Source organism: Nuphar pumila, chromosome 13, assembly GCF_984573655.1.
Source record: "Nuphar pumila chromosome 13, dmNupPumi1.hap1.1, whole genome shotgun sequence".
Classification (NCBI taxonomy): Eukaryota; Viridiplantae; Streptophyta; class Magnoliopsida; order Nymphaeales; family Nymphaeaceae; genus Nuphar; species Nuphar pumila.
Genome location: NC_143261.1, coordinates 8,083,181 through 8,104,981, shown reverse-complemented (window position 1 = coordinate 8,104,981; position 21,801 = coordinate 8,083,181). Strand labels below are relative to the sequence as shown.

Below are 21,801 nucleotides of genomic sequence, written 5' to 3'. Positions count from 1 at the left end.
TTATGCTAAGCAAACAACACACTGAGTTTTAATTATAACTTAAAATCAAACCCATACTTAAAGTTATGGGTTTGGATTAAATAATCCAAACCCATATCTTTTGGGTAAAAAGGAGAGGAGTGGGCCAAACCTTTTTTTCCTCCAATCTCCCCACCTCCAATCACAATCTCAATCTTAATTCAAACAGCATTAGACTCATAAGGGTTATATCCACCCATGTCTTTTTATGCTTTTTATTTCCACGTGAGACTCTATGGTCACACAAGACCTTGAACACCTATATCAAACACTTTCATGGGTTTCATTCTCTTTTTTTTAGTGAATACCTATATCTAACACTTTCATGTGTTTCATTCTCTTTTTTATTAAAGAATATAGTAAGTCACTATGTCACTTCACTGGTGAAATGGACCTTTTGAAGTCGGATAATCGGCTGCCATTCAATTGGTCCACAAGCTTGTCCTTTTGATCCAACATGAGTTGGTTACACTGAATGCACCTTCGAATGCTCTATGGATGTCTGGCCACATGATTCAGGTTGGTGGTAACATAGTCCTTAGGGAATTACAGTGTTGTTTGCTTAGTACAATCGGAACACCTGGATAGGTATGTTGGCTTAAAGCATTCAAGTTAAAGCCCAGAGTTCGATACCTGGGGTGCCCATCCCTTGTCGCAAGGCCAAAGCCAACAAGAAATTATCCCTGAGAATGGTGGGCAGTACTCATGGAGTTTTATACCAGCGCAACTAATATAGAACTGCAGTCAGTATGGCACCTCTCAGCCCAAAACAAGACATCCAACCCAAAGTGGTGGTTTTCCCTAAAATGCATAAATAAATAATTTAGTGCATCTCCATTGTGCAAATGGATATGAATGACATAGTGGCCTTGGAATCAAACAATAAGATCTAATCCTTTTGTTGTTTCAGTATTTTTAATATATGCAGTGACCTGCCTGACAGCCTCTCATCTCAAGAAATGTTGAGATAGATGGTGATGCAGGAGCATAGTGACACATATCTGGGTCTACATGGTTCATTAGATCATTTGAGATCAATATTATTTTAATTTAGATATTTTTTTATTTTGGGCCAATGTAATGGATAATGGATCTCAATAATTGATCTATGTCCTATTTTAATATTTTAGAAATATTAGGATTTGCTTTTTGATTAGGTGTTTACCTAGATAGGAAACCTGAATCACTTAGAATTGTAATATCTTAACTATATATAGATGAGATGAGCAGACATTGTCAGAGACAACTGAATTGAAATCCAAGATTTGTCTTGTTTTCAGTTTTAGTTAATTCCTTGCAATTTCTTGTTATTTTTTGTATTTTTCATTATGTTTTCCGTTTTTCTTAAATAAACTTGCAGGTGGGTAGAATTTTCTGTAAATCCGTTATTGGATTTACATTAGATGGTCATGAGCAGTGTGGAGCTGCATGCTATGCCACTGCTTAAAAAATGACCTCTTTTTTAAAATGAATCAAGACATGAGGGCGAATGTGCTAAAAGTTATGTCATGATGCCTTCCCAAATCCTAGCATGGCCCAGCAGTATCTAACTTAACTTGCATGTTAAACTTCCAATTTAGATCCCTTTCTCTTCATCTCTTGTAATACAATAAAATTAGTATGCCCATAGAGATATTCCCCAACTTGGTGATCCATAAAAATGATAAAACTTAAACAGAACCAGGACTAAAAATTGGGCCAGCCCAGGACATACTTGGATTGGGTTGGACGGCCGTTGGAGAAACTCATAGGCTTGGTTGTGTTCTTATGTTAAATCATCACAATCACGCCGCATAGACACGTTCATAAGGACACAATGATACGTCATTTTTTGTACAGTTTCTCATCAAGATATAAGGGGCACGGCATGGGGATAAATTGAAGTATCCCTGTGACAGAGTCTCACCTCCCACCGCGGCACAAGGCGAGGGGAGGCAATAAAGAGAACGCGATCTGAATTCTCAACAACCAAACAGGAACAAGTTCCAGTAATGGAAGAGGAAGAAGAAGAGAGAAGGAAGAAGAAGAAAGTGGTGATAGAGATCCCTTCGTACCGTGAAGTTCTAGAAAGTTCCGAAACTCGGCATGCTCATCCTAACCTATTTCGGCCTTCTTCGTCCTTCTCTGAAGCTTTCTCCTTCGTCAAGAGCTCCGAGTTCTACACACCACCACCACCACCACCACCAATTACTACTACTACTACCCCTCCTCTACCACATCCATCCGGAACTACGCCGGAAGATGCTTCACGGTGAGCGATTCCGGTGCCATTTTCATTTTCCGGTGCTAATCTTTTGTGGGTGTCTAGTATGTCCTTGTGTTTGGTCGTTCTAAGTACGATGGTCATTTTGTTTTGTATAATTCTATTGGAAAAAGGCAAATATCCGGTGGTTCATCATCATCATCACCGTCTTATTCTTCGCCGGCAACATCGGTCAGCAGGAATGCTATTCTTGTAAGCCATAAACAGGTAATAATCTGTCTTTTTGTTCGCTTATTACTGTATTTTTGTTTGTTTATTTATCATGTTTGTTAGTTTGAAGTTGGTTGTGGATGACCAATGTGGTTGGAGAGCTCGGATTGATTTGGATGTTTTGCAGACTCTTTTTACTTTACATTGTCCCCCCCCCCCCCCCCCCCCCCCCCCCCCCCCCTTGTTGGTTAAGTTTGAATGCTTTGAGAAATCACTAATTTTATGTGTTGTAGAAAAATTCCACCATGGTTATGTCATCTGTAGTTAGGTCGAACCCACCAATCAAAACCATTTTTTTCCTGTTTCAAATTTTTTGTTTTCCTAGTTTTGTAAAGTTTGTGGGAAATTACTGATTTTTTCAATTAATGTGCTTGCAAATCTCATAGCCGGGTTGTGTAGTTGATTTGAATTGCTTAGATTTTACTTTTGGTATGGATTTGAATAAATAGTGTATGAGGTTCTTGATTATAGTCTGGACAGTTGTAGTTGATATCTGCTTTTCATCACATCCGGGATGAAACAAGGAACAATGGGTTTATGTTGGTTCAAGTCATAGAATCATTGGTGTCAACTTTTGTGTGTTATGTTGCTAATTGTTGTGTATGACTTGCTTTATGTGCAGCAAGGAAATCCATTGCTAAAACATATCAGAAATGTAAGGTGGTCATTTGCAGAGATCATCCCTGACTATCTGTTGGGGCAAAACTCCTGTGCGTTGTATTTGAGGTTTGCATTTGAATATGTTATGCATCTGTCCTTCATGATGCCAAAATACAGTAAACATTAATTTCTTTGATTAGGAAGTTAGGTTCTCAACGCTATAATTATATCTAAAAAGTTAAAACCAAGGCAGGACTATAATGTTTTCAACCAATAGCTCGTCATGTATGGTGATTGGCTCTGAACAGCAAAGTCACTTGCTGAGACTCTTATTATCCACCAAGAAAAGGCTCTATAAGTTAGCTTCTAGAATCTTGTAGTTATCGTTCCAAGCAACTGCAACATGTAAATAAATTTCAGTGAGCTGGAAATTGATTTGGATCGCATGTGGTTTGCTTCTGGGCATTGTCGTCAATGTGTATAGAAATGTTCAACACTGTCATCTTATTACTTTCACCTGTAATATGAACCTTTCATTTGCTTTATCCCTGTTGTGGTCTTCTATACTGAGCTAGTACATAAGGATCAAAGAACGTCCTAGTTTGTTTCATTTCTTTATTACTGGTTTAAATTGTTCATATGGTGCAGCCTGCGGTACCACCTGCTTCATCCAGATTATATTTATTATCGAATAAGGGAGTTACAAAAAAATTACAGGCTTCGTGTTGTGTTGTGCCACATTGATGTGGTAAGTTGGAGGGGTCTACTTTATTATGTCTATTTCTGGCTTTCTTTTATTTTTGATTACTGGCTTGTTGAATATATAGTTACTTATATTTTAACTGGACTGTCTGTCAGTTTTCAAGATATCTTTGCATTTCTTGTGCTCCAATAGCGGCTGTTGCTTTTGATTTTGCAGGAAGATGTAGTAAAACCTCTGCTAGAAGTTACAAGAACAACTTTGCTTCATGATTGCACGCTTCTATGTGGTTGGAGGTATTCATGATTGCATGCTACTTGTCTTCATTTGGACTATGGGAAAATTGTAAGCTGGTGTGAGTTTTATGAAAACACTTTTTAAAACAATATTTTTGATAAAATCTAAGTGAAAGCCAGACACCAAAAATATAAAAACCGGCTCACACTAGTGGTGGAGTCCGGGTCGATCTCAGGCTATGTCACATGGGTGCGGGTGCGGGGGTGCGGCAGGGGCAAAAATGTAAAATATATATATATATATATATATATATATATATATATATATATATATATATATATATATATATATATATATATAAAGGGGGTCGGGGTTTCCCCGCAGGTTTTTCTGCTGTCAGCTGCTGACAGACAGCTGCTGTCAGCCCTGACAACAGATTTTTTTTAAAGACAGACAGCAGCTGCCTGTCAGCTGCTGACAAACAGCAGCTGTCTGTCAGCCCTGACAGACAGCTGCTGTCAGCCCTGACAAACAGCTACTGTCAGCCCTGACAGCAGATTTTTTTTTTTTTAAATTCAAATTCGCAGCCCATTTCACAGGGCAATTTTTTTTTTTAAAAAAAAAAATCCAAAAAACAAATGGACCTAAATGATCCTGGGTGCGGTCAACGCACCCAGGATCTGGTTGACCGCACCCGGTGCCGCACCCGAACCCGCACTCGCGTCGAGTCGCGTCGACGCGGGTGCGGCACCCTGCTAGCCGAATCCCTGTGACACATATCTCAGGGAACGGAAAATACTTCGTATTCAAACACACAATCTACACTACTCTTTATTGCCTTGATGAATAAAAAAATAAATTAAATAAGATAACTAAGGGAGTATGGCCCTATGCAGAGGGCTTAAACAAAATAAATAAATGATTTTATTACAGACCTAATTAAATGAATAAATATAAGAAATAAAGCCCTAATCTAAAAAGAAAAGAAAATGCTTCAGTGCTTGTGTCCTTTTGAATTGATTTGTTTCCCTTTATCCTTCCCTCTGTGTACCCTTTAGGTACTTAGGTTGAACACTTTTGTATGGTTTGCTAAAGGGCTTCCTAAGGGCACTTCTGGGGGCTTGAGGGAACCTCTGGGGTACTTTGATGGCACGAAAAGGGCTCTACCGCACATTCCAACGCTTCCCTGCAAAACACAAAAACACAAAACAAGCAGAACCACAAAAAGATGCACTACTAAAATCTAATAATTTAATTAAGCAAAATCAAGAAATTAACTCTAACAAACTTTAACAAACTAAGAACTAACATGTGACAAACTAAAGTACTAAATGACAAAATAGCAAAACTAATTAACAATCAAGAAAATAATCAATGTAACAAACTAACGATGCTAACTTCCTAACTACAAAATAGGTCAAAACAACTCTAATTAAGTGTCAAAAATCAAAGTAACAACCTAACGTTAAATCAACATGCTAACCTAAGGTAGTAAAATAACTTCTAGTCTAATCTAATTAACCCCAAAAGCAAGAGTAGACTTATCTATTTGACTACTTACGTACTAAAAAATCGAAGTCACACTAACCGAATACACAAGGCAAAAAAAAATATTTCTGATCTAAACTATTGACTTTTTTTTGTTTTTAAATCATTAACTAACTGCCTCATCAAAGACTAATTACCAGCTAGGATACTAAAATTATTGACACATTTAAACTATGCTAAACTGGTTAATTGGTGCACACTTGCTGTTAAAAAAACTTTTACCAATGTCAACCATATGCATGATTAACGTCAACACATGTGGACTGGTCACGAGTAAATATATGATGATGCGTGATCTAGTAGTGCTTCAATTCAGTCGTGCATCCAGCAATCAAAGAAATTACATCTACTCAACGACCGTGATTATGCTGAATTGGGCAAATCAGATTCTAGTCGGTTTTATAAATTTCTGAATCGACTCTAATCTGATTTGAACTATCTTGCGTGCAAACAAAGCAAATCCGAATGTAGCAAAAACGTGATCTGATAATCACGCTATTCTGCACTTCAATGACTGAATCAAGTTAGTTGTGGTATTGAATCTGGTAAAACAAAAAATATGATTCTTGGACGTGCATCTCCACAACACTTGGCTAATGCGAAAATGAAAAGCAAGAAAGAGACACCCTGCTATGCTTATTCAAGTATGATCATGATCCGACCTAGTTTCGCGTTGCTACCACAAGACGATCAAATCTGTCAATGATGACAGATTTGATCCTCCTTTTCCACAAGTTTCATTGCAACAACGTGCACCAAGAAGTTAATGAAATAACCTAACTGCGAAAATCAATATCACTATCTACGACTTAAATAAAAAGTTCTCTTATTTTTTATGCAATGCACGCCTAATCTACTATGCACGAATCATGAATCAACTACTCTAGATGAAATAAAAGTTACTGAATACGACAACAACAACAACAACAACAACAACTACGCCTTCATCCCAAAACAATTGGGGTCAGCGATATGAACCAAAAAAGAAATTCATTTTGGGTCTTCCACATGAATCCTTTTCCTCCAATCATTTCTATCCAACGCCATGTCCTCGGTGAGGTTCAAAGCATTCATATCCTTTCCTATCATCTCCATCCAAGTCTTCCTAGGCCTACCCCTACCTCTTTTAACTAATATATTTTCCCATTTCTCCAACCTTCTAACTGGAGCATCATTAGGCCTTCGCCGAATATGTCCAAACCACCGTAAACGATTCTCTCGCATCTTATTCTCAATGGGTGCAACACCTACCTTCTTACGTATCTCTTCATTCCGAATCTTATCTTTTATTGTATTTCCACACATCCATCTAAGCATCCGCATCTCAGCTACACTCATTTTTTGAATATGATGTCTCTTGGCAGCCCAACATTCCGTACCATATAGTAAAGCGGGTCTAATAGTCGTCCTATAAAACTTTCCCTTCAACCGCAATGGTATTCTACAATCGCACAGCACTCCAGTAGCACTTTTCCATTTCATCCACCCAACCTTTATCCTATGATTTACATCTCCCTCAATTTCTCCATACTTTTGAATGATGGATCCCAAATATTTGAAATAATCATTCACCGGTATATCTTGCTCACCAAGCTTCACTACACTCCCATCACTACTTCGTTGCTTACTAAACCGACATTCCATATATTCAGTCTTACTCTTACTCAACTTAAAACCTCTAGCTTCCAATGTCTGTCTCCATAATTCTAACTTAGCATTAACCCCAGCTCTAGACTCATCAATCAAAACAATATCATCAGCAAACAACATACACCACGGTACATTTTCTTGAATTGATCTCGTAAGCTCATCCATTACTATCGCAAATAGGAAAGGGCTTAAAGCAGATCCTTGATGTAACCCAACCGTTATCGGAAAATTGGTTGTCACCCCTCCACAAGTGCGGACATTGGTTACTACTCTTTCATACATATCTTTAATTATACTAATGTACTTGAGAGAAACACCTTTCTTCATCATTGTCCACCAGAGAACGTCCCTAGGTACTCTATCGTATGCCTTCTCTAAATCAATAAAAACCATATGCAAATCTTTGTTCCTCTCTCTATATCTTTCAATAAGTTGTCTAAGAAGATGTATAGCTTCCATAGTTGATCTTCCAGGCATAAAACCAAATTGATTCTCCGATATCATGACAACCTTCCTCAACCTAGACTCAATCACCCTCTCCCAAAGTTTCATAGTATGACTCATGAGTTTTATACCACGATAGTTTGTGCAATCTTGTATATCACCCTTATTCTTATATAAAGGCACCAAAGTACTCTTCCTCCACTCATTAGGCATCTTATTTGTTCGCCAAATCAAGTTAAAAAGATTTGTCAACCATTCTAAACCTTTCTCTCCCAAGCATTTCCAAGCCTCGATAGGTATACCATCTGGGCCAACTGCCCTTCTTGATTTCATTTTCTTCAAAGCCTCTGCAATTTCTTTCTTTTGAATCTTGCGCATGAAGTCACGATTTATCTCATGAAAAGGAATGGAGAAGTCTCCAAGATCTTGAGCATGACTATCATTAAATAGCTTATCAAAATAATCTTTCCATCTCTCCTTAATCTCCTCATCTTTGACTAAAACCCTTTGCGTTTCATCTTTGATACATCTAACCATACCCAACTCCTTCGATTTCCTATCTCTCATCTTTGCAAGCCTATAAATATCCTTCTCGCCTTCTTTGGTATCCAACTTGTCATAAACCTCCTTATATACCTTAGCCCTCGCGTTTCGAACAACTTTTTTAGCTTCCTTCTTTGCTATCATATACTTCTCCAAATTCTCATTATCACGACTCTTACTTAGATTTCTATAACACTCTCTTTTAACCTTAATAGCTAATTTGACATCCTCGTTCCACCATGATGTATCCTTACCTAGTGGTGCACCGCCTTTAGACTCACCCAATACCTCCTTAGCTACTTTTCTCATACCACCCGCTATCTTATTCCACATTGATTCTGAATCCTCCTCGAGACACCAATCAACTTCCTTAACTACCTGCTCTACAAACATTCCTTGTTTAGCTCCTTTCAGTGCCCACCACTTAATTCTAGGATCTATCCTATGTCTATCCCTTTTGCGGCATTGTCTAATTCTAAGATCTAAAATTAAGACTCTATGTTGTGTAGCTACACTTTCTCCTGGTATAACCTTACAATTGATGCAACAACCCCTATCTCTCTTTCTAAGTAGGAAAAAATCTATCTGACTCGTATTAACCCCACTTTTAAATGTTACTAGGTGAGACTCCCTCTTCCTAAACCAAGTGTTTGCTAAGATCATATCATAGGACAAACAAAAATCTAAAATCCTTTCTCCACTTTCATTTCTTTCTCCTATACCATAGCCTCCATGGATATTCTCAAATCCATCCCTACTAATGCCTACATGTCCATTAAGGTCACCGCCGATGAAAAGCTTTTCTCCATAAGATGTCTCTTGTACTACTCCATCTAAATCTTCCCAAAATTGATGCTTAATGGAATCGTCTAAACCTACTTGAGGTGCATAAACACTAATAATATTAATAATATCCGTACCTAATACTAATTTAATAAGTAAAATTCTATCACCCTTCCTACGGACCTCAACTACATTATCTATAAACTGACGACTCATAACAATCCCTACTCCATTCCTATTCCTATTTATTCCTGTATACCAAATCTTATATCCCCAAGGTTCTATCACTTTAGCTTTCTCACCTACCCATTTGGTCTCTTGAAGACATAAAATATCAATATTTCTCCTACACATAACATCTACTAACTCTACCAACTTACCAGTTAAAGACCCTATGTTCCAAGTGGCTAACCTAATTTTATGGTCTTGGACTAACTTCTTTACCCCCACCCGTCCAACAAAGTGAGGGAACCCTTGCCTATTTGACACCACACCCGGGCGCCGGTGTGACGCGTCGCTTCTGGGCGACGACCTAGCAACCCTTGCACATTTATCACTGCCTCCGGGCCTAGAGAGTACAGCGCGTCGCTCAGTAGGGAACGCCCCAACGAAATTCTCATATTGGTTCATTTTCATAGGATATGACAAAGTTTTTATGCTGGCTGTCACAGGCCTACCGCAACCCTCCTCCTTTATCCGGGCTTGGGACCGGCAGTGTATAACTACACAGGCGGAGTTAAAAAGTTACTGAATACGATGCTAGAAAAATATTTTTAAACAATCAATAAAATACTCTAATTTTACCTATATGCAAAACCTTAAAAGAGATGGGAGAGAAGAGACTCACCGAATAGCTCGCCTCTTACGGATGGGTTGAGAGAAGAAGATGGTGAATCCAGCTGCATCCATACTGCTCCGATGAAGAAGAAGAGGTTGCCGATGACGAAAGGGTTCGAAGCTTGAAGAAAAAGAGGAACAAGAAGAAGAAGAGGAGAACAAGAAGAGAAAGAAATCGGCAAAATAGAGAGGAGAACAAGAAGAGAAAGAAATCGGCAAAAGAGAGAGGAGAAGCAAGGGAGAGAGAGAAGAGGGAGGCAAGAAGGAGGGGAAGCAAGAAGGCTGCTGGAAAAACAGCCTCCATGGCTGGAAAAGATGAGTTTATAATGATCTAATTAGGTTAAAACAGGTTTTTCAAAAAGAAACCGAAGATTTTTGCTAATTTCCAAAACAAGGTCTCTTATGAAAAATATGTTTTTCTAAAAATCAAAACTTACTAAACCAATTAAATTTTAGCTAATACAAGCCTAAACTAATTGAACTACAATTAAAAAAATCTAAATCTAATAAAAACACAAACTGCAGGGAAAGCTTTGAAAAACCTGATTTTCTGATAAAATTCAATTCAATGCGGTTTCTCAAAACTAACGATAAAAATGGGTTTTTATAGTAATTTTAACATGGATCATGCATAAATAATGATTATTAAAATGCAAATATTATGCATGATCATAAGCATTACGAGGATAACTGTTGGATTAAAGGTCAAAAAACTTCTAGCACAAAGCATTTATTCAAAGAGTGGTCATCAAATTTTTTTTTTCAATATCTTGTTTGATCGAACTCAAAGTTACATCCATTTCATTGGACATCTACAAACTAGGTTTCCTACCTCAGATAATCCATATGCAAAAAGAAAAAGAAAAAAATTGCAATAGTGGTAGCTAACTGTGTTGAATACCCTGATCAAGTTATGCCCTTCATTCTTGCATAAGGTCATCATAATATGTCTAAAGGGATCCCCTGTGCTTTATTGTGACACTTTGAGTTATTACCTTACCTTTATTATATGATTCTTTGATACATTTTGTACATTAGCTAAAAAATGTTCTGAATCAAATTTCGCTTATATGCTATTAGTTGTGAAATGATATCCTTGTATTTTGTTTAACATGATATAATTATGGTGATACCAAATTCTGTCATAATTTCTCATGATGAACCTTTCTGGTTTGCCCGTAGCTTGGAGGAATGTGGTCGATACTTGGAGACAATTAAAATATATGAAAACAAGCCTGCTGCCATTATTCAGGAGAGAACAGATACTGACTATTTATCCCGGGTATTGAAATTATAGGTTTTGTTTGTTTGCTGTATATGGATCTGCTATTCACATTTGACAGAGTGTGGAGCTCATGAACATAGTCATAAATACTCATGCTTGGAGGCAGTGTTTTGTTATATATTTGAAGTCATAATTTTCCTGAGGTTTTAAATATATATTGAAAATTTTCAAAATACAACGATAGCATCTTAATTATCCTGAAATTGCTATTCCTGAGAAGGGTTCAGGGAAGAAACAAATTGTTGTATCTGTGATATAGAGTTTCTTCCAACAAGAAGTTTTCATGGGGTTATTTTGTCACTATGTTAACAATATCCCAGATACATAGATAACTCTCCTTCAATTAGTGTGCATTAGAGTCATTAAGGATTTCCCACTGAAATGTTTATGCTGAAGTTTTCTCCATCTTTTTTTTCCTCTTATTAGATGAATCATGCGCTAACAAGCATTCGGCATGTCAATAAGAGTGATGTTGTGACCCTTGGCTCAGCTTTTGGGGTAAGCCTTATGGATGAGATGTGAAGTTGTGCTTTTATTAGTTCTCGTTTGTGTTTCTTTATGCAAATCTTTTGTTTCAAATAGTTGGGGATAGAAATTTTTCTTAGCCTGTTTCCAGTCAGGTGGCATGTAAGGAAAATGATTTCTTGATCAAGCTGTTGAGTTTGAGAGCAAGTCCTGACAACTGTCTGCCTCCACATGCAAGGTTTAGGGAGTTCTTTTCGAAAAAACCCGTTATTATTATTTTATTCCAAAAACACACTTATTTTTGTGCAAGCAGCAACTGACATATTAGGCTTAATCTTTAGGTCGATGTATCACTGCTGGACATGTAAATGCCTTAGTTATATGATACCAAGGAGAAGCTCTCAATGCAATGTTGTCAAAATCGATTTCTGAACCAAATCTATTTTCAAAGAGATCTGGAGATTCAGCTGATTCAGGCTCAAATTGCATTGAGTAGGTCGACTTAAATTTTTTCTAATTCAAAAGTCACTAAAAAATGAAAGCATAAAACTACAAAAAGAAAAAGGGGAAATTTAGCTTGAATTGGGCTGATTCTGCTGATTTTGGGTTGAACAGTCCTATTTTTTAGTAGGGACTGGTTTGACCTTGAAGTGAATTGATTTGGGGCCAATTCGATTCAATTCTGATAACGTTGCTGCAGTGTTTGGTTCTCCGTGGTCATCTACAGCTGCAACATAAGCCTTTTTTTTGGAAAATGATTCTACAATACTTTACTTGCTTACTGAGTTGTTTAGTCTTCTCATGCTAATATTCTTTATAAATCTTTATGGTGTTTCAGTCTCTTTCTCATGTTATGGATTCCTCTATGGAAGACTTAGCCCAATGTCCGGGGATAGGCGAGCGCAAGGTATATTCATGGCCGTCACTGCTTTTCATCACAATTAATATAATGAGAACCATCATAATGTCTCGAAGTGTTTTTCATGGTTTTACCTGATAGTGAGATGAAATCGTGATTGTTTACATAGGAAAAAGTGAAAAGCTTTAATTACTGGAATTTTCATTGTCAAACTCATGGATGATTTCACCTAGTATAGTATGATAACATCTCAGCTTCCCATATAGAAAGCAGTAACCAACTTCCATAGAAAGAAAACTAGGAACTACCGCTCACAAGGAAGATAAAGTAAATTAACAACCTTGTATAGAGGGGTTGGATGTGGTAACTGGACTTGTGAAAGTTGCACCACCTTGTCTGAGAGGTCTTGGCTCTGGGATTCCAGTACACCAGGGGCTATCACCCAAGAGAGAGAGAGAGAGAGAGAGAGAGAGAGAGAGAGAGAGAGAGAGAGAGAGAGAGCATCCCAGCCACTTGCCAGGCTAAAACAATCATGAGGGATGTTCGGTTTCCATTTCACAAAACTTCAGAAAGTGCACCCTGATGAGCTACTCACCAGCATTCATGGAGATCTTGCTGTGATGCCTGATTTTGATGGCTGCATCTCTCTTACCTAGCAACCAATCAAATTTTATCTTACCTACAGGCTTAAAGATTTTGGATCAGATCAGCAAGCCCGTAGTCTGAATAATTGGTCTGTTGCTATTTCTGTGGGGAAGTTCAGACAGGGTTATCTTTTAGAAAATTAGCTTGTGATGCTTGATGCTTCTCTTTCATCTGATCTACAAGCTATGGTACCAGGACACATCATTTTACCTTCCATACCTGTGTTGACATGTGTGTCCTCGTGTCAACACACGTTGACATTGGGACACGCCGTTTTACCCTTCGTAGTTCATACATACAAGTTTGTATCAATTTATAATTTATAATTATATTTTCAGTTTATAACTTTAGATTTTCAGTATATAATATATATTTTAGATATAGCATATATTTAGATTATATTCAGTTTATTTTTAATTTATTTTGTATTTATGTGATATTTAATATATATATATATATATATATATATATATATATATATATATATATATATATATATATATATATATATATATATATATATATATATATATATATATATATATATATATATATATATATATATATATATATATATATATATATATATATATATATATATATATATATATATATATATAGCCGTGTCCTCGTACCCACATTTTTTGGAATTGCCGTGCCGTATCCGTACATGCACCCGCACCCGTACCCAGGTGACATAATCTACAAGCTATATGTCAGTTCATATGAATCAAAAGAAAGCGGTGCCCTTTGTAAATATTTTCAAAAGGGAAAATAGCAGAATTCCTTGGTGCTCTTAACCAAAATTTACATAAAATAAAACAGTTTTCCTGAAATAAACTAACAAAATTCAAAATAGAAAACTTCTTCAAACTTTGCGTTCCTTTTTCCAATGGTTATCTTTTATTGGGCTTGTGTAAGAGGATGAAGTCATCTTGATCAATGACATCATGTTCTAGCTTAACTGGAGTAAATTTGGTACAATCATGTTTTTTATTTCTGTCACACAACATTGTGATATGTTGCAAATTTGCTTCAGCAAGGCAGCAAATTTGAGAGCTATATTGATAATCCTCACATTGACATGGTGCTCAGGCTTCTTAATTGTAAAACCCCGCTATTCTTCTTTTACAAAGTTACAAGCAGAATGATGACGTCCATGTTTATGATGCCCCCTCAGTTTGCTTCTGCACATGCATTTTCTATTGTGATACTGTTTCCAGTATTTTTATTCATGTACATATATGGTGTCATTTATCAACAGATGCTGACTGACTGAATCTTAAAATCTGAATTTCCTTCAATAAAAATTGTGAACTCAAGAATGTCATGGTGCAGGTAAAACGTTTGTTTGACACTTTTCATGAGCCATTTAAATGTGCTGTTTCCTGTCGGCCTGCTGCCCCACCATCCGAACCTATGGCCGATGAAAATGCAAATCCATGTGCAGGGGGCGGAAATATTGATGTTGTTGAGGAGAAAGCAGAGAAGAAAGAACCTGATTTAACAGTTAAATCAGCTTTAACTGCTGCATTTTCCAAATACTCTGATAGGGTCCACAAACGGAAGGAATCTGCCTCTGCAGTGGTCAAAGGTGGCAAAATCAATGCATCAGATGCTACTGTAGAAAATGAAACTTCCATTGAAGAGGCTATTGAATGAAGCTGCCCCTCCACTTGGTAAGGCTACGATTATATGCCAACTGGTAATCTGCATTCAAAGAGCGCCACAATCGATTAATGCTGCATATTGCACATTCACTCAATGCTACAATTGGATAAAGAAATTGCCATGTAAACTCTTGTTTGGCCATTCAAAGATCAACAATTGCACATTCAAAGATCAACTGACATGCATAACTAAATGGTGATATTTTGGCCAAGGGAACCAGGTTTCTGTGAAGTTGCCATGTAAACTCTTGTTTTTTTTTTTCGAATGGCTAAGGCCCATACTTTGTACCAGATGTTTCTTTAGAGTATAACAAAAACTATGTTCAATTATGTTATATATGTTAGAGAAAAGTTGTATCCAAACAAATATTTTGGCCACCATGATTCTTCCTTGTTGTATCTCATCCCATTAAGATTAATGTTTTCGTCTTTTTACTTTTCTTGAAATTTCATTCTATTTGCATCGTGTCAACCTTTATTATTGATGTTCTGATAGGTCTGTGCATCATATATTAAACATCTTAAACATATAGCAATAAATGTCAAGATATTTTCAAAAACAGGTGTCACATTGACCATGACTCTTTTGGTGTCCGCAATGTAAAACTTCATGAATGCTTCCCCCTACCCCTAGGATAACTTCTTGTTGGCTTCAGCCTTGTGCAAAAGATGTGCACCCAGGTGTCAAACTCTTGGTGCCCTTTAACTTGAATGCCTTTAAGCGAATCCATTCAGCCAAGTGTGCATGGTCTCCTCTCTTTTTTTCCCTTATGCATGGGGACAATCCTCTCTTACTCCATGGGAAAAGAAATACAATTTCAATTGTGGCTCTGAATGAAAAGTTGTTGCATGGGGATGAATGTTGTTTTTCCATTTCAATATGAATTAGTTCACCAAGTTTCACAATTTTAGTCTATTATGGAGTCCTTCATTTTACTTTTGAATCACCAACACTTCAAATTTTCAGCAAAACCAGTTGATCGTTTCTACCTTTTGACAAATCATGAAATTTTGTGCAACATGCTGAAAATTGCATGGACTCTTTGCATCTGTTCCGCCCCCCTCCTCCCGACGATAAAAGGTGAACCAAAAAACGTTATGAAATTAGGTTAAACACTCACATATATCTGAGATTTGTTTGGTATATACTAATAAGTATATTCAATCGGAAAATGACCATGACTAATTTGACATATTTTCCTAAAACCCTACAATTTCTACTATTCTCTCGATGTTTAAAATTGTAAATACGTAACTTCATTATGACCTTTTTACCTTTTACAATTGTGAATTAATATGTTATTGCGATAAAATTGTACTGCTGGTCGGCTAGTGCAAACTACCACTTAAATTTAGAATCACACGTTTTCTTATGCGGATCTCACGAACTCACATAAATTTATTTGCAAAAACTCAGTGAAATTGAAACCACTAAAATCTCCAGTATCCTATTTATTCGCAAATACCTCACGAATTAACATAAATATTGTGTAAACCTCTGGTTAGACTGAAACCACTAAAATCACAAATATCATAAATTTACAAATATTTACTATGATAATTGTGATGTTACGATGTTTAGTTAAACTAAAGTGGAGGTTCACACATATGTTTATGTGGATTCGTGAAGTATATGTGAATAAGTAGGATATTTGCAATTTTAATGGTTTCAGCCTAACCAAAGGTTTGCACAATAATTATGTGAATTCGTGAAATATATACAAAAGTGATATTTGCAATTTTAATGGTTTGAGCCTAACTGAAGGTTCGCACAATATTTATGCAAAATTTTGAAGTATATTTGAATAACTAAGAAATTTACGATTTTAGTGGTTTCAGTCTAATCAGAGGTTCACACATATATTTATGCAAATTTATGAAGTATATACAAATAAGCAGGATATTTGCGATTTTAGTGGTTTAAGTTTCACTGAATTTTCGTAAATAAATTTATGCCAGTTTGTAAAGTCCGCATAAACAATTAAATGAGAGTTTGCACTAACCGATGAGTGGTACAATTTTATCACAATAACTCATCAATTCACAATTGCTAAAGGTAAAAGGGTTCTAATGAGGTTAGGTATTTGCAATTTTGGACATTGGGAGAATAGCAAAAATTAGAGGGTTTTAAGAAAACATGTCAAATTAGTCGTATTATATTGAATCTTACTATTAAAAAATGCAAAAAAACACCAAGTAATCTTGATTGTCATGATTATTATGATGTTTTTAACTGAATGATTTTGATGCCTAAAATCCACTTGATGTAGACGAGGTCTGGCCCATTAATTCTTTGAACATCAAATAGATATTAAACCATCAAAATTGCCAAACAAATCATGACACATCTTAAGGAGTTTGGCCTAATTCTGGATAGCAAAATTAAATTATTGACTAAAAATTACAGAGTATGAAAAGCTCAAGAATACAACCTGAAGAATGCTGACGAGCTTGTTTCAAATGGTGAAATGCAAGAGGGCGGTGAAGGGTTTTAAGTTTTAACCACTTGGAAGTGGGCAATACGGCAGAGAGTCAATCTCTCACAGGCCTCACCACCAGAACCAAGCTTCCCCTCTACAAATATCAGAAGAAAATAAACAAAAATACCATTATTTTCATTGTGAAATTCATATGATGTTATGGAGTTTTAAGCATATTTAATGCTCAAAAAATGACTAATGTAGCACCGGCAATGAAGCCACAAATTTTTTTGTTAGATTTAACATGGAGCCACAAACTTACAGAGAGCAAAATGCAAAAGTCGTTCACTTTTACCAGTATACATTCCAAAATGGAATCCATTACAACAATCAATCCCCATTATGAACAAATGAGTGCCAAACAGAATTCAACTGGCAATAACACAGGAGAAGGATCCACAAACTGGTCAATTCACCCTCATATTTACGCATGGGCATTGTCGACCTTAACTTTCTCAGCTGTTCTAAGTTAAAGTTTGATAACGAAATCCTTGAAAATGACGTAGAACAGTTTCACCTGCTTTTGGACAAAGATTAAAGAATTCTCAATGCATAGCAACAAGTCAATTATTTGTACAGCAACATAGAGCACATGTGAAGGCTAAAATCAATCTGGCATGTCTAAAAAGTTGGTGGTGCTTTAGGAATTTGAGAAAATAACAGTTAGGAGTGGCAGCAAGGAAATTGATGGCAGCTTGTTTTTCAAAGATAAATGAGGCAACTGCACAACTGATTCTCCACAACAATTATCAGAAATAGCTGAGATTAATTTATGCCTAGTACATAAAGCATTTTATAGCCTTACAGATTTGATTAGTAGCTGTGACATATGATATATCATGGGTCCTCGGCCTGGACTTTTGGTTGAAGATTGGAAGTAACGCGTGATAGAAGCCTCGTGATTTGCGATAAGGTGACATGATAATCATCTTGATCACTTGTCCTTGAGCAATCAGATAATTGTGAGTTGAGACTGTATTCAGCAGTTACAACCTTTGTCTTCTTTGATGTCAACAAAGCGCTCTCTAGATCAGACTGTTTCAACGGTTGTGGTGCCTGCAAGATACATCGTGACTAGTTTAGGAAGTACAGAAACACATCAAAGATTGAGATAACAAGAATTATATTTTATGTTTTCAGATCTTTAACCTCCATATGGTGAAGTTCAGAATTCAATGGCTACCTAAAACAGAAAAATTGCTCAAACCACAGATGGACCATGGATTACATGGTTTCCTTCCAATAGTGAAAGATGGAATCATCAGATTCTCTCTCTACATAATAATTAGCTCATAGGTCTTGGAGAAAGCAATGACAGCAGGCTCACAATCCTTCAGCAAAAGCTCAATCAAAGTTCATTTGGCCCTTTTGCAACATATTTTACCAGTTACATTACGGGGAAAGTATAATATTAAAGAAATTAAAATCTCAAACTGAAGAAACAGAAATCACCTAAGGCCTTATAGATACCCTGTTCGTTCTAAAACCTCAAGCATAAAAGTTCAAAGTGATTATGCTTGAAACTTCTGTATCTTTCTATTTCCATATTTCAGGTTTAATTATGAACTAGTGATAAAATATATTGTGCCAACTGCAACCAGAACCACAGGTCTTAGGAAGAAGCCTTTAGGGGTTCCGGGCTCCAGGCCTCGCCCTTCAGGTGCTCGGTTAGTCCTACTAACAAAATCAACAAACAAATTAATTCATTTTAATGGTCCTTTGGCTTTAACTAAAAAGCTCAAGTTTCATCACGAACTGAGAGAACTATTTAGCTAGGAGGCAACGATTCCACGCATGTCAACTGGGTTTGTTTAACTAGATTCTTTGCAGCTTGAAGCAAGTATAAGAAATGGAGACCTGTAAAGTATTCTGTTGTTTGGTGAGACTCTAAATTAAAGACCTTCCATAAGATTGTAGGAAAGAAGGAAACTCATTCTCAAGTTTCTAGAGGATCCAGAAAGGTAGTTACTATTAATATGCTCCTGCTTTTCCATGCAAAAAATCGAATGTATAGACTGCACGTAACCTCTGTGGTTGATCTTGGGTTGTAGGAGTCAGAGGAACATGTGAAACTTCCCCCTGCTCATGAAGAAATGATGAACAAGATCCGAGGGTGGATTGGTAAGAGAAAACCAGTCAGCGGTTCTAATCAAACCGAGGAAGATGGCAATGCCAGAGAAAAGAACCACTAGAGATTCATTTCACTATCAATGTGTTTCATATGTCTCAGCCAAAATGGTGCCAAGTTGTCTTGGTTTCTCTTGACAGTTATCTTAAGACTAGAAACAAAAATATGGCTAGCAGAAATGAACCTGTTGTTTGTGGCTGAAGTATAACTTTGAGAGCTGGTTAATATCGTTGTTAGTTCAGAATGCATTTCAGTGTGTTTCTGAAGACTGATATAAACCAGTTGTTTTCTGGTTCAACCCATTCTTGAGTATTTTCTGATGGTTCTATAGTGGATATGTATTCAGAATGTAGTTCAGTGTGTTTTCCTGAACACAGAGATGTAAACTAGATGTTTTCTGCTTCATGCCATTCTTGAGTAGCTTCTGATGGTGCTCCAGTGCATATATGGTTAGCAAGATTGTTGAGCTCGTGCCAGAAGTCTTGCATTTTTGAGAAAAGCATAACATACTTTTATATGAAATGGTCTATTCTCCAGGTAATACTAAAGTCTTAGTAGCTTCGATCTTGCGGCAAGGGATGCACACCCCAGGTATCAATCTCCTGATATCCTTCAACTTGAATGCTTCAAGCCAACCCACCTAGCCAGGTGTGCTGAGGAATTGTTTGTTGTGGAGAACGTACTGTCAAGCCAACTGGAGGAATTAAGCGCATTTGATCATAAAGCTTAAAGACAGAGGGTATCTTTCTTAATGATGATGTCAATGACATGCTAAAAATTTTCTTGAACTTGAAATGAGAGTTCTGGGTTAGCCAGCTTAGGCAGTCAGCCCAGACTGAAACCAAAAAAACTTGTGGTAAAGAAGGATGGAGTTTCAGGTTTTGACGCTTGGTGGTCCAGAGAATTGGCCTTGCTTGGAGATGTGTCAGGGTAAATATGAAAATCGATTATGAGATGTTCAAGAGAATGGACAATCATGCATCACCTTAATCATAGATGCGTTTAACATGGTTAGTGATATGTAAACCGGGACGGCTCGAATAACGCGAATTTCTATCAACTACGATTATATCTAGAAAAAACTGAGAAATACATGAAATAACTAAAAAATGCAAGAATTTAACGCAACGCAGAGAATATATCAAATAAACTTAGAAATAACAAAATATGAAATTCAACTTCAATGTCAACTCTGAACCTGACTGCTTCTATCTTTCTTATATTTATGTAAGAAGAATTTTAATTCTAATAGATCATCTAAATTGATAACCCTCTAAAAGATAAAACTTATCTTAATTATCATAATCTAATTAAAACTGAATAGAAATGATTGGAGGAAAAGGATTCTTGTGGAAGACCCAAAATGAATTTCTTTTTTGGTTCATATCGCTGACCCCAATTGTTTTGGGATGAAGGCGTAGTTGTTGTTGTTGTTGTTGTTGTAATTAAAACTGAATATCGGATCCAAGATCCATTTACAAAAATGATTCGATTGCTGAAAATATCTAAACAAAATAATATGGATCTCAAATGATCCAATGAAATAAATGAACCCGGATATGCATCGCTATGCTCCTGCATCAGTTAGTTTAGCAGGGGCCAATCCTCGATTATGTTTTTTTCTTCTTTCCTTCTTAATTTAATTTATAAACATTTGTTTTTGAAGGGTGAAATGCTGGTATATTATTTGTTATTTTAATTTTTAACCCATGGAAAAAACCTGAACACAGTGGGATTGAAGGGCCGGTATATATTCGAACACTAATATATAAAACTGCGGAACCCTTAGGTGTTATGGATGGTCATCACCCTGAAATGACCCAAAAAAAGTGCAAAAACACTGTTTTGTGCTTTTTTGAGCTTTAGCGCGGTTCTGCACCCCCGCTAAAGGTCCTAGTGAAAACTGAGACCTTTAGCGGCAGTCCAGGACCACCGTTAAATGCCTTTTTTGCACAAAAAAAGATGATGTTTCAACATTTTTTATGGAATTCTCTCTCTCTCTCTCTCTCTATATATATATATATATATGTGCTTCTATAATGGAACAATATCATCGTACTCCAAATGCAAAATCTAACCTTTGGATCATGTTTAACATGTTCTGTTTATTATTTTCATATGTTAAAGTTGACTGAATTATGAAGTTTTATATCATTTGTAGACCACCCTTATTTTCATAAATTGTGAGCTGTTGATTTTCATTGTCTAAAAAATAGGACCTTATAATGTATTAGATAAAACTATGTAACATAGTAAATAAGCCATGTTAATTACATAGTATAGTTAGATCTACCAGTGGCTAGATCCATACAAACAGGAGTACGTAGCTCCTTATGGCATACAACCTTATATTTTTTCTATACATGTATATATGTCACTAGAATATGAGAACAAAATTACGAGAACTAGAAATATGGGCATCTCCAACACTTTTTT

The 21,801-nt window shown here is 36.4% G+C and overlaps 1 protein-coding gene across 1 annotated transcript; it reads left to right on the top strand.

The window, feature by feature from the left end:
• The first annotated feature begins 1,901 nt into the window (after positions 1 to 1,901).
• ERCC1 (nucleotide repair protein) lies at positions 1,902 to 15,170 on the top strand. Its single transcript, XM_089986524.1, has 9 exons — positions 1,902 to 2,269; positions 2,395 to 2,488; positions 3,114 to 3,217; positions 3,740 to 3,839; positions 4,011 to 4,087; positions 11,016 to 11,115; positions 11,545 to 11,616; positions 12,422 to 12,490; positions 14,426 to 15,170. Exons 1-9 carry the CDS (start codon positions 2,010 to 2,012, stop codon positions 14,747 to 14,749), a joined length of 1,200 nt encoding a protein of 399 aa, XP_089842650.1. The 5' UTR covers positions 1,902 to 2,009; the 3' UTR covers positions 14,750 to 15,170.
• The last annotated feature ends 6,631 nt before the right edge of the window (positions 15,171 to 21,801 follow it).